This window comes from Carex rostrata, chromosome 3, assembly GCF_964058835.1.
Source record: "Carex rostrata chromosome 3, lpCarRost1.2, whole genome shotgun sequence".
Classification (NCBI taxonomy): domain Eukaryota; kingdom Viridiplantae; phylum Streptophyta; class Magnoliopsida; order Poales; family Cyperaceae; genus Carex; species Carex rostrata.
In genome coordinates, this window is record NC_135920.1 from 14420472 (window position 1) to 14434271 (window position 13800).

Sequence of the window (13800 nt, forward strand, 5' to 3'; positions counted from 1 at the left end):
TAGAATATATTTCGAAAATTTTATTACAATATGATGTATTATAGGAACGGTAAAAAAGCTCGTAGCTCGTGATTCGATTCGAAAAAAAATCACAATTAATTCGCTCGATTGAAATTCGTTCTGAAACAAATTAAATCAACTCAGTTTGAAATTTGTTCAAACTTGAACTGAATGTCGCTCGGTTCGAAATTGGTTTGCGAACTGTTCATTAGTGAGTATCGCTAGATCGCTACCTCTCGTCCTCTCCCTTGCTCTCAAGTTATGAAAGCAAGATTAAATAGATGACGATTCTCCTCTGGTTCATCTCAATTTGAATTATTAACAAATCAAATCGAACTAGTTCGAATCACACAAAATCGAATTCGAACTCTTCTTTTCAGTTCGAAATCCTGCTTCAATTTCAAACCATTTCAATTCAAAATTAGTTCAAACTCAAACTCAAACTGAGTTAAGTTCAATTCAATTGCAGCCCCAAATTTGACAGTAATGCTTATTCGACCTCCATATTTTCTACAATTTCTTTAAGACCAGCCATAATTAGATCACGGAATCCTCCAAGTCCAAATTATTTCTTCCTCTTTCCTAATTGTTACCATCTTTGAACAGATGCACATTTTTTTGGTGACTTTCTAATTTGACCTCTTCTAATGTGACAAGCCAAGCTACCGTTGAAAGTGGAAACTTAATACAGGGAAAGTGATAATATCCAAAGATTTTGTCAAATCCTCCACTAAGAATCTAAGACTAGCTCCAGAACTCACTGTGGAGAGGAAGGGAGGGAAGGGAGAAAAAAAAGGTCACATTAAAAATTAAAAATGAACTTTCTCTGTACTTCAATTTAGAAATCGATAAATAGAAATTAGTTACGCTGTTATCAGTCACGTGACGTGACTATCCTTCTTCATCTTAGTCACGTTACGTGATGATTTTTTTCAATATTATTTCTTAATTATATATTTTGTAATAATTTCTTATTTTTTTGATACATTTTATTATTATTTTTTATGAACTAACTTAAATTTAAAAACAATAATTAAACACGATTAGGCACGTTATGCAAATAGTCATGCTAACGTGATTATATGCATAGCTATTTACATAACGTGACTGTTCTCTACTATTTTAACTATATCATATAAAAATAAATTTTACAGACTGTTCTCTACTATTTTAGCTATATCATGTAAAAATAAATTTTAATCTCTGTACTATTTTAGATATATCATGTAAAAATAGATTTTAAGACCAAATCACATCACATTTTTACTTCTCTAAAAATCGGAGTGATGAAAATCGCTAAATTTGTATTGCAATTTCACATTCTTCTTCCTATCTTCTTCGTATCTTAAGCATTAACAAATACAATCATATCCGATCTTTTAGACATCTAAATGGCAAAATGTCAGTCAAAATTGTCAAAATTTTCATCAAAGGCAAATAAGATAAAAATGTCATAAAATTTACTAGCACCAGAAGAACAACAACTTTCTTTTAATAACCATTGAATTCAAAACAAAAATTTCAAGCTAGAGACATCATATTTTCCAAACCGAGATAGGTGACAAAAAAAAAATCACAGAGACGAGTTACTTAATTTGGGGTAATATAAACCCTCCCAAGTCCCAACTCAAAGAGTTACAATAACTAAACAATATAAAAAACTTTATTTAAGCCAAAGCTGTACTTTACCAGGCTATCTAAAAAGGGGAAAGACAAAAACCAACCCCATTTAGTCTAAAAGGTGTAAATACTACAATTTTACTCTCCACCAACACCACTATCTGGTTATTTAAAATAAAATATCAGTAAAACACAGTATGCTATATCTATTAATACTACAATTGAAGCTGAACTACTTAATGGTACGACTAGAAAGGCTATTTTCTGCTGTTATCTCACTATCTAAAAGGGGGGAGCTATTTGCGTGAGATTTAACTTTCAAGGGGACATTGTATAGAAGTTCAGCCTCGGGTGACGGTGCATTGCGAGGGGCATCCATGAGCAAGTCATTGTCAGAACTATCTTCATAGTGCAGAGGGACTGGAATTAAGCAAGAAACCCCCTCCTTTTCAGTAAATTGAGGTGCCCCAGCTGTAAATTTATGGCCTTTCTCATGAGAGGGAAGGTTTGTGGGCCCCAATTTGCGAGCTTTACTAGGGCTTCTCATGGCTCCTTTGACCTCTGAATCACACAAAATATGAACATGAACAAAAAGAGAAAAGCCATAGGATAGGGATATGGCACACACCTTTAACAATAGCTACAATCATATCATATCATATCTGTATGTACTATAAATTTTATAGCATATACTTTGTTTTACTGACTACAACTAATGGGGTATTGATTTGGAACCGAAATCCTCCGAAAGAACAAATACCAAACCTGAAAAGCTGTCACGAGGCCTCTTAATTGATGCCTGACTAACAAGTCCACTCATCGGTTCCTTACCTTTTGTCTGGTTCCGACGTTTATTCTAGAGAAAAAGAACAAAAAAATAGCTCATTAGAGGTTATGTTTTCAGGAAATTTTTTATTAAACTGGTCTTAGCATGAGATGTGCTGCTACTTTACTATTTGGAACATAACTAAATTTGTGTCAAACTCTCAACATCTTTTATGCATCTAAAAAAATAACATTGCTAAAAGAAATGGATCCATGCATTCCTGGTACTATGCACCTGGTGTGACCTGGTACCAACTGAAATTAGAACATACCTTGATTTGCTCATAGCACTCCACCCATTTAGACTTGGTGAGGTTACCAAACACTAGACTTTTCAAAATTCTACATTCCTCTCCAGTTGCTCCAGAAACAGAAAGACTCAGTACACCTTCACTTAGAATTGTCTTGAATTGGGATACAGCATCCATAAAAGGCTTGCTTTTAAACATTTTATCTACACTGCAAATATACAAAAATAGATACAACATTAGATTGCACACATGCAATAGGAAATGAGTTAAGATAACAACTTGTAGTTCCGATTTTTTGAGTTGATAAAGTAGGCAGTTAATTTATATATTCTTGATTCCCACTCATGTGTGGTGGTTTGTTCACGAATCCATCACGTGCAAGATAATTAATGGAAAATATATTTTTTATTAACAGAGGCCTGGTAGGATTAGTACTCAGGTCATTGGCTCCGATAACATGAGAATATTTGCTTTAAAAACTTTTGCTATAGAGTAGGTGGTAGGTCATTTGCCTAAATGACCGACCTTTCAGGGGCATTATTGGTATCGACTGAAGGGAGGTACTTCAGTAGTTGCTGCTGCTCCGCACGTGTTAACATTTTCATGAAGCTGTCATAGTTTATTATGTCCTAAACAGGGAAACATAAATTAATAAGTGCTTGCCACATCAAAATTAAATGTGAAACGGCTTCTAAGTAGATGTAATAATAATCAAATTCACTTTGAAAACTTACTAGTAGGTCTATTGATACCAAAGGCGACGTCCTGTCTCTCATATCCAATTTTTCATTACCAGTGTTCGCCCTAACAGATTAAAAGTAGAGGTGGGATGATAAATCTTTGAAAAGACATCAAGGAAAAGTTTATAAGACATCGAGTATTTGGAACTACAATTTTGGCTGTGAACTATTATGTCATTACAAAACTATTACTGCCCAAGACTCGTACCTCTTCAGACTGTCTGGGCGAACAATGGAATCAGAAAAGGAGCTAGTAACTGTCGGTGCAGCGCATTTACTATTTACCGGGACTGAGCTCGCCTCCGACTCTTCTTCCACGGTTTCTGAATTGAAATTCGAATTTAAATTTCTAATTAAAACACTCCCATAGCCCGTCTCCAAAGAATCAAACTCTGGATAGAGGAGATCATCATCAGAAGGCGAGTGTGACAAGCATTCCTCATCCATTATTGAGTGAAGATCCTGTGTCAGCTTCTCAACAGGAGACTGCTTTGTTGGGCGAGTCACATATGTTCGTTTTTTTGACGGAACGATTGAAACCCATGAATCAGATTGCACTGAACCTGAAGCTAAACAAAACAAAAATTAACACTAATGTTGATCTCACAATTTAACAATGGAATAATGCATATTATCTCCATCTACAATTCAAGAATTGCATTTCAGTGCCTAAACAAGTTTTTCAACTTTGTAGAGTTTCAAAGATGTGCTCTAATACACCACTTTTAGTGAAAAAAAGTTTGAGTGTTTGATAAACCAAGTATAATATTGGAAAACATAAAATCAATACATTATATTTTTATGGTAACAAATCTTATAAACAGAATGAGTGTGAAATATTGTGGTAGATGTATTATTACAATAATATCCTTGTCAGTAAATTTTGTCATCAAATAATAGCCATTTGATTAAATCAATAATGGCCGTCCATATATTGTTTGGTGCACTAGAGACTCACCCTAGAGTTTATGTGCTTATGTTTCGGGGAAGGGGTGTCGTACCTTTGGATAACTTAAGCTCGTTAGCTAAACTGGGTCTTAATTGATGGAATTTGCACAAGTGCGCAATTGGACTTATGTGAAGCTTAAAACCTACTTACTTGATTAAACTTAATAAGTTAAAATAAGGCTTAAGACTACAAGATAAGGAAGCACTACCATACTATATTGCACAAATTATATTTTAACGAAGTCAAGACTCACCAGTCAAATCATTTGTGCGAGTTACCACACAGCTTTCAGAGGAAATAGCTGACCCAGAACCAGAACAAGACCGGCTGCTCATGTCACCTTCTAGAACCATCCGGGTGCTCCCATAACTACTCAGTTCCTCCTTCGGCAGTGTTTTCTTATCCTCAACATATTTGAATGATACATTTTTAATTTTTATAGGAAGTTTTGGTTTAGGCTTGACTTCAACTTCTTCAAAATCACGGGAACGGGTTGGCGTGTAATTTACTAAAGTGCCTTTTGTACGCCACCTGGACCCACATGCATTGCACAATACTGGCTTGTCTGGTGGCCCATTCCGCCAGAGAGGTGTACCTATTTGCACATTGCAGTTGGTTTTTAGTTTTCCTTTTTAACTAATTTGTTTTGGAACTAGGAAATTGCATTTGATGATTACTATACAGCCTAAATTTATGTTAAACCAGTCATTATTGACAACTGAAGTACCCAATTTTGGGGGCCAGTGTCATGCAATGAAAATCAGATAAACACTAAACAGGCCTCAAAAATTGGTGGCAGGTGTGGAATAAGACTCAACCAAAATTCAACTGATACATAACCAGTAATGTACTGAAACTGTTGCTATTCCCTTCGTCGCATGGTAGTTAAAATAGAGATTTTTCATTTCAATTACACCATGAGCCACCGAGGCATTGCCTTATTTAGAACTAATTCAAGGGAATTTGACTTTTAGTAACCAGTTCCTTGAAATAAGAGTAACAACATCATGATATATTTAGATTGGACAAAATTACAAGCATGCCTAGGACTTACAGAATTTTTTAATAATAGTATTAAGTATCATTTCATTGCATCACAAAATCATGCAGTGTATACAAAGGATTAATATAAAAAAAAAAAAAATTTGTGCAAAATTGTAAATTTTGTACTTAAACATGATATGAACTATGAACCTGAAAATTAAATAAATTTTATAGAAATTTCAAGTTTACTTAACATGCACCAAGCAAAGGGTAGAACAAACAACCTAACAAATCAATATACACCAAACAAGGAGCGTTCAGTAATGAATAGGTACCAAAACAATTTTTCAACTGATAAGCACAAAACCACCTAAAATTACAACAAATAAAAAAAATTAAAAAAATTAAAAAAAAAAATTATCAAAAATTAGGAGCTCACTTGTAACTCCACAATGACAGCAAGGCCCTTGTTTTCCCATTTCGCTAGCCCCTCTTCGCCTTTTTCTTAAATCTTCCGAAAAGAAAATCTCTATTATAGAGTTAAGAAATTTTCAAAACTTTGGTGCTTCAATTAATTTGAGTAAAATTCAATAGAAAGTCCTGCCTATTTTGCTTTTGTCTCTTTGCTTCTTTGGAAAAAAGGAGTAAAAGAAGTTTCTTTCTACTATTTCTCTTGGCAAAACTTAATGTTCTCAGACGAGGGAATTAAATGGGGAGAGAGATAGAGAGAGAGAGAGAGGTGGAATCAGTACAAAATGCAATAGAAGAAAAGAAGGTAAGAAGAAAGCAATTGGAGGTATCAAAAATTTAATGGTGGGGGAAAGAGAAAGGAGAGGAGGTGAATTGAATAGGTGGAGAAGGCTTTTCTCCCTTCCCCTTTTCTTTTCTTTAATTTTGTATTGTTTGGTTGCATGACCTGATGACCCCTCTCTCTCTCTCTCTCCTCTCTGCTGATGTGTGTTTGTGCTTAGTAAAAGAAAGTGAAATGACAATTTAATTGTAGTAAATCAAAAATATATTCTTTTGGATTTATATTTTGACTTATTGGATAAATACTTAGTAAATAGTAAATCGACGCGACTTGCGCTTTAACCCTCTAACTTTATCTTCACATTCATGCTCAAAGATTTAGTGTTTAAATGCAAATCGTTTATAATATGCCAAGAACAAATCTTGGTCGTACATGTAATTAATCAACGAGAAAGTAATGGTGGGGAAGTTGGTCTGCCGAAATTTTTATTAATAGAAAATATATTAAATAAATATCGAAATTGGAGAACGTTTTTGGATTTTTTCGAGATATAGGGAAAACATGATGAAAAATCATGGCCTCTGGACGTTATGAATTATCACGGACAGCATTAACGCTTAATTAACCACCATTCATTCTAACTGAACCGCACAAGAAAAAAATCAGAAAAAACCCTAGCCGTTACTATCTATCACGGCCAGAAGCAGAAAAAAAAGGATTGGCCGTGATAGCCCATCACGCCCAAAGGTGAAAAAAAAAGATTTTTTTATTGATTTTCGCGCCTTGCCGTTACTGTTCATCACGGACAGATTTTTTTTTTTTTTGCGCCTGGTCGTTCCAATCTATCGCGGATAGGATTTTTTTTCGGTTTTTTTTTATAGTTCAGTTAGAATAGTTAATCTTGTTAATTAAGTGCTAACTCTGACCGTGATAATCCATAATGGCCAGGGGCCGTGATTTTCCATCACGTTTTCTCTATTTATCGATAAAAACCAAAAGCGTTCTCTAATCTCGATATTTATTTAATATATTTCTTATTAATAAAAATTTTGGTGTATGTATATCTAATTCTAAATTCAAGCAAAAAAATAAAAATAAAATAAAAATAGAGAGAAATAGGGGTGTAAACGGATACGGATAATCCGCTCCGTATTCGGAGATTATCCCTATCCGGATTAAACGGATACGGATAATTTTTGCATATGGTGAAAAAATCGAGGATACAGATACGGATAATTTCATGAAGGTGAATATCCGTATCCATATCCGCAATTATTCGGTTCCAAAATTACTTCCAACTAGCTTTAACTTTACTATTCCGGATAGAAGTTGTTATATATTATCACATATTCATTTCAGTCTTGGTTGTAGTATAAATGATAATACGATATGGTTTTCAATTTAATCTATTTTTTGCTGGTAATAGTGCTACAATAATGCAATTTTCTTTCCTTTTTTTACCTTCATTTCTTCATTTTTCATTATTTTTCATTCAAGACTTTAGTTCGTAAATGTAGTATGTTTTTAGTCTCTGCTAAATTAATTTTAGTCATCTTTTAAAGACAACAACAAATCACTTTTTTTATATCTTAAAGTGCATAACTCAATTATCCGGCAATTATTCATTTCGTATTTGTATTTGAATATGTATCCGTTGATTATCTGCTCCGTATCCGTTTAAGACGGATATGGTTTTAAATTTTAATATCCGTTTACTATCCGTATCCGTATCCGTATCCGCTCATTGAAAAACATATACATATATAATATTAGCATTATCCGCTCCGTTTACATCTTAATTAACAATAAAGATGAATTAGTTTTTGATGTGGTAATAAAAAATAATATTTTAAGTTGTAGCCGATTACGAACCTGAGATTTTATCTTTGAGTAGATCATGCTCAAATTTTGATGGAAAATGTTTGACTATTTAAAATTTAAACACAAAAAAAAGATCCAAAATTTTCAATTTCATCATCCATAAAATATTTTGTATAAAAAAATATGTTATTACTAGACACATCTTGCCACATTACGTACTAGAGTTTCAACTGATCCAATATATTTAGAGTCTGTTTGGCCAACCAAAATCTCGTGAGATTTAGGTTATGTTCGGTAAGTCATAATCCTATGGGAATTAAATGAAATTGGGCTAAATTTTTCATTTTTTCTTAAATTCTGTTTAAATGGTTCATTTTTTCTTTGTGAATTTCTATAAAATAGTTTCCGCCCATCTCCTTTCTCTCTGTCTTCACGTAGATTTCTTATACTCTGTTTGGATGGAGAGTTGAGAAAGGAAGGGGAGATGAAGATTAGAAGGGAATAAAATAGAATATAATTGAAGATTAACATATTTAATCCCTTTGTGTTTGGATGATTACTGAGAAAAATAAATTTAACTTTCTTTTTCGTTTTATTTCTTGTTTAGTTAATTAAAATTTAGAAGGTTAATGAAAAATTCGATAAAAGTTGTAGGATTGTAACAAAAAATTTGTATGAGAATTATATATGTCAGATATAGGATTGGACATTTGTGTTATTTTTTTTCTAAAAATATTTGCAACAAAATTTATTTTCATTTATTACACATCAAATTGAGAGAAACCGATTCTTCACTGACAGCCACTGTCAGTTTCTAAAAAAAAAACAGAGAGAGAAAAACCAATTCTATTAAATATAATGATACAAGATTAAACATTTCACCTACTGTATCATTCACTTCCGACATAATTTTATCAATCAAACACAATTCAACAGAATTTTTTTTTTGGGTCTACTCCCTCCCTCTACTCTCCATCCAAACAAGGTGTTAGTCTCATCTTTCTCTCTTTCTTCTGTCACGCACAAGGCGGCCTCTACATATAAAGATCCGGACTTAATTTAATTTTTTATTGTGAGACTAATCACACAATTATGATCTGGATAATTGTTTTTTCAAATTACATAAACATTTAAATAGGTGAGATTCCATTTGTCTTATTTTTTTGACTAAATTTGATTTTCATATCCATATTTCATATATATTTGTCTTATTTTAAGTAGGTTAAAATTTGAATAGAAACATGTTTTTCAATAAATCAAGATTTTTCACAAATAATCTCACGATACAACCAAACACTTGGTTCAACACATTCTCATAATCAATCCCGTGCGTACTTGTATTCATGAGTTTCTATTTTTGAAAAAAGTGGGTTTCGGTCCCGTCAAATATTATCATGTGTAATATTGTGACAAACAAACAGGCTTTTAGTGAATTTTACGCTCTCATTAAATATTTTGGATTTTCATCTCCGTCAGATTTCATTCCATGTAATTTCATGACAAACGAATAGGTAATGAATTTTACACACCCATTAAATACTTTTACTAAAGTTGTATTCGGACAACATTTTTTCCCATCCCTCAATTGAATTTATTTTCCAACAAAATTCTCATTTCAGGTCAAAAACGCCAGGAAAAAAAACATCAAGTCTGACCAAAAATTTTTATCCCACGAGCCAGAGGCTGTGCCAAACATTTTAGTAGGTATGGGGTCAAACCTAAATAAAAATCAATCATATAAAATTTTTTTATATTGTAAATGGAGGTCAATCTGACACTCCTGTGACATTTTCTACTAAATTATATACAAATTTAACAATAAATACAAAATTTTTGAAAATAAATAAAGGTCAATTGACCCCATTTACATATAGTGCCTCCGCCTCTGCCACATGCTAACCATTATTTTATTTTATTTTTACGAAGTGTCATTAATTAAATGAGATAAAAACATATTATTATGAGACAAAAACATAAATGGTTATATATATTTCTTTACTTTCATAAGTTCCATCATATTCCTTCATAAAAAAGTTTCATCACTTTTACAATTTGAAATTTTTTCATAATCTTTTTAATTATATGCACAATTTTTTATGAACTTTATTTAATTTTTTTATTTTGACTCTAATAAATTAATGTTAATATAAGTAATAAATTTGAGTACACGCATATATGGATAATTTAGTATTTCAAAATTAAACTTCATTGTTAAGAACCACTCTGCATGGAAAAATTCATTTCAACCCCCCCAAAAAAGCATACTCTCTGATTTTTTTTTTTAAATAACAGTGGCTGTCAGTTGTAAAAATACTCTCGAAAATATCTATGTCAATTATAGCAGCAGTACCTCTCACTATCTTTATTTAATCTTTTTTTCCAAATTTTCAGATGTGAAATTTATTTTATCTTGCTATTTCATTGTAGTGAAAAAGAGTCCGGTATACAGAAATTATGTAACTTCGTTTTACAAAATCAGCATACATAATTTTTTAACCGAAATTTTTATTCTTACAACAATCGAAAAATAAAATAAACCAATACACCTCCGTTTTTTGGGATCTCTACATTTATTCGGGCCGCAAAGCCAATTTGTGGCTCATTTATTGTTAGATTGTAATAATCTAGAAGTCAATAATACGATAAATTATCATATATGTTTTGTTCATGAATTGAGTGATTAACAAACTGTCATTTTGTTGCCTTGAGTATTATTGTATTTATGAATCATTTCGAGTCAAAAACTGGAATTGTGAAACTTTATAATATAGATGATATATATTCTTAAAAGTCTCTAACCAAGGTAATTAGTAGGAACACTAATTTACCGCTACAAGGTTAGTGTGTGGATTAAAAGACGGTCAAGTTTTACAGACTACTGACAAGAGATGTCATTTTAATCACATAGATACATGTTTTAGGAACATGATATTTGACAGACCTTGAATGAAACATTAAATGGAATTGTGTTCGTGTCATTAATGTTTTCATTCAGTGTTAAGTTCTAAAGTATGAGGTATTCATTTTTCCTACTAAGAGATGTGTATGTATGATTGTTATCTAACGTTGTATGTAAAAAATAGCTATAACGGTAGCTCTTCGGTATACGCAGCTTAGCTGAGGAAGTGATGGTTTACCAAAAATACTATTATCTCTCATATCTCTATACAAGTTATAGTATCACTAAGCCCTTTGATAGAGTAAGATTATCTGCATGCGGTATGACTACAAGAGTAATCATATTTGATAATCTGCTCAAGATCAAGAAAATATTAAGTTTGTAAGGATGACACACACCTACCTTGAAACTGATCTGATAGCTATGAGACAAAAGAATTAACACGAGTAAAATAGTTTACTGGATCGTGATATTGTACAGTACATTATCATCTGTGTAATTGGATAGTCATAGTACATTCTGTCAGGTGCCTCCTATGATTATAGAAGTTAAAACAGTTTTTAATTCTATTTACCAACATAACACAGTTTCTATTGGGTCACACCATATAGGAGCTAATCGGAGAATTTTATTGATTAATTATAAATTTATTATGATTAATATTAAGATGGTTATAATTAATTATACGTGATATAATTAAATTATAAATGTCATGTAAAAATGGCAAAGCAAAAACAAAAGGTTAATTTATAAACGTACTCGGTACGTTGTATAAAAGTTATCGAAACAACAACCGAAAGAAATATAATTGTACATGACAATTATGTATATTTGATTTGGATTTTAAATGTTAATTATGAATTTAAATTATGGGCTTAGAACCCATTAACAATTAAAGCCTTAATTAAGATTAAAGTCCAAATCGATTCAAAACTTATTGGGCCAAAGTGCAAAAATCCAATTTTGCCTTCTCCTCTCAAAACGGCCATCTAATGGCATTTTTGTAATTAGGCCGAATTTTGGGGGTATTTTGGTTATTAGCCGAACCTCCTCAAATGCCTATAAATAGAGGGGTGAGGTTAGAGAGAAGTTTACTAATTCACTTAATATCAAATCGATTAGGTAATGTATTTTCTCTCTTTCTCGATTACGGTTGTTACGGGATCTGGAAATAATATATTTGCGAAAGTTGCAGTATTTCTGTTTTTGCTTGTTAGTGAATCGGAATAACTGCTGGTCATGAATATTGTTATTTTGTCCTTTTCTCGGTGAATAGTGTTTTTGCATAATTCTGCGATTTACGGTATTTCTGGCAAAAAAAAATAAACTGGTCTCTGGTTAGTCCTGGTGGATAACCGATAGAGGTATCAGACGTCTGATACTCCGAGGCAAGCAGTTTCCCAGATTCGTTCTTCTTGGTCGGCTGCAAATCTGCAATCCAATTGAAATTTGGAGACAAAGTATAAATATGTTATATTAATCTATTTAATTGGTAAGTAAATTAAAGTTTTAGAAATCAATCATGGAGTAGATCTGTAAAGGATTAAAAGGTCCTTGCAATGAAAAACTGGGGTCGGACAGTCTCAGTGGTCTTTCCGGCATATCCTTTTAATCCCTGGCTTGAGTTAGAAGTAAAATTTTTGTTTTACGGTATTTCTGCAGCTTAAGCCTAAACGGTATTTGGTAGCACCACGAAACTCAACATTTATGGGGGGCTGCAGATTGGCTTAGAGGTCCCCCAAAACCTAAATATATTCAATATTACAGTACATTTTTTGTGCTTTAGGGGGACCTCTAAGCCAATCTGCGCTCCCCCCATAAATGAGCCGCAGATTGGCTGTGCGGCCCGGGTAAATATCAAAATCCTCCAAAATGGGGGTGTTTTAGTTTTTTTATTTTTTATTATGGTATTGAAAAAAAAAGAATCGGATTTTTGAAGGTATATTTGTTGTTAAGGTTGAATTTATGGCGCTGCAGAAGTTTATTCATTATTGTAATACGTAAAAGTATTTTTAAAACCAGTTTAGTAACTAAAATCCCAAACTTGAGGCATTTCTGTTGGATAAAAATTTAAAGTGATTCGGTAAATTATCAAATACATTTACCTGAATTATTGAGGCATTTAAACCTTGGAAAATCGTTTGGAATAATTTTCAATAGCGTGGTATATTTTTTTCAAAATTTTCAATTGCAAGAACCGAGGAAAAAAGGGCAAAAAGATTAGATTCCAAAAATCAAAATAAGTGAAAAATTATATAAAATTGCATTTATGGAGGCTTAAACCGAGGCAAACTAAATTTGAATCAGTGACACCAACAATTATGAAAAATCATCTTGAATTCGTGTGCTAAAACATTGCAATTTTTCATTCGGAGACCTAATATGAGGTCAAATAAATTGGAAAAATAAGTTCGAAACAGCAAAATTATGGAAAAATGGTAAACACCCGTGCAAAATAAGATAATTGACCGGGACAAGATTTGCTGGTTAATGCATTTATTTGCTTATTAAAGGATAATCTTAATTACACAAAAATATCAGTGCATTTAATTTTTTTTTCAAAACAACAATGATTTGATTGAAATGAATTAAAAGTTCATTGACTTGAGAGGTAGAAGGAAGCTTTCTACCTTTATTTTGAAGTTCTATTATGAATGGTCACATGGAGAATTGGAGATCCAAGATTTATTGTGCCTCTTTATTGTTTGTCAAGACAATGTTTTAGGTGTATCTAAAATCAAGTCAGAAGTTTCTTAATCACCCTTTATAATATTAATTTTTTTATTCATGTATATTAAACTTTAATTAAATTTTCTTTCTCTTATAAGTTATTATCTTATTCAGTCCTCCTCATAAAAATACTGAAAATGTACTTCTAATTTAGTGGTTTAAAATTTAACTTTAAAACATTATATTTTACGTTTTAGCTTCTTCAATTTTATTTTTTTTATTTTTTTACT

General features: G+C 32.0%; 1 protein-coding gene across 2 annotated transcripts; it reads right to left on the bottom strand.

Moving 5' to 3' along the window:
• Positions 1-1635: 1635 nt before the first annotated feature.
• GATA26 (GATA transcription factor 26) lies at positions 1636-6317 on the bottom strand. 2 transcript variants are annotated; one of them, XM_078299767.1, is made up of 8 exons: positions 5809-6317; positions 4639-4980; positions 3645-4005; positions 3431-3500; positions 3222-3325; positions 2718-2904; positions 2386-2476; positions 1636-2181 (listed from the first exon to the last, which is right to left on the bottom strand). In XM_078299767.1, exons 1-8 carry the CDS (start codon positions 5846-5848, stop codon positions 1853-1855), a joined length of 1524 nt encoding a protein of 507 aa, XP_078155893.1. In that variant the 5' UTR covers positions 5849-6317; the 3' UTR covers positions 1636-1852. The 2 variants fall into 2 exon arrangements, with proteins under 2 accessions (XP_078155893.1, XP_078155894.1); XM_078299768.1 differs by having other exon boundaries at positions 3645-3999; positions 5809-6230.
• Positions 6318-13800: the final 7483 nt, after the last annotated feature.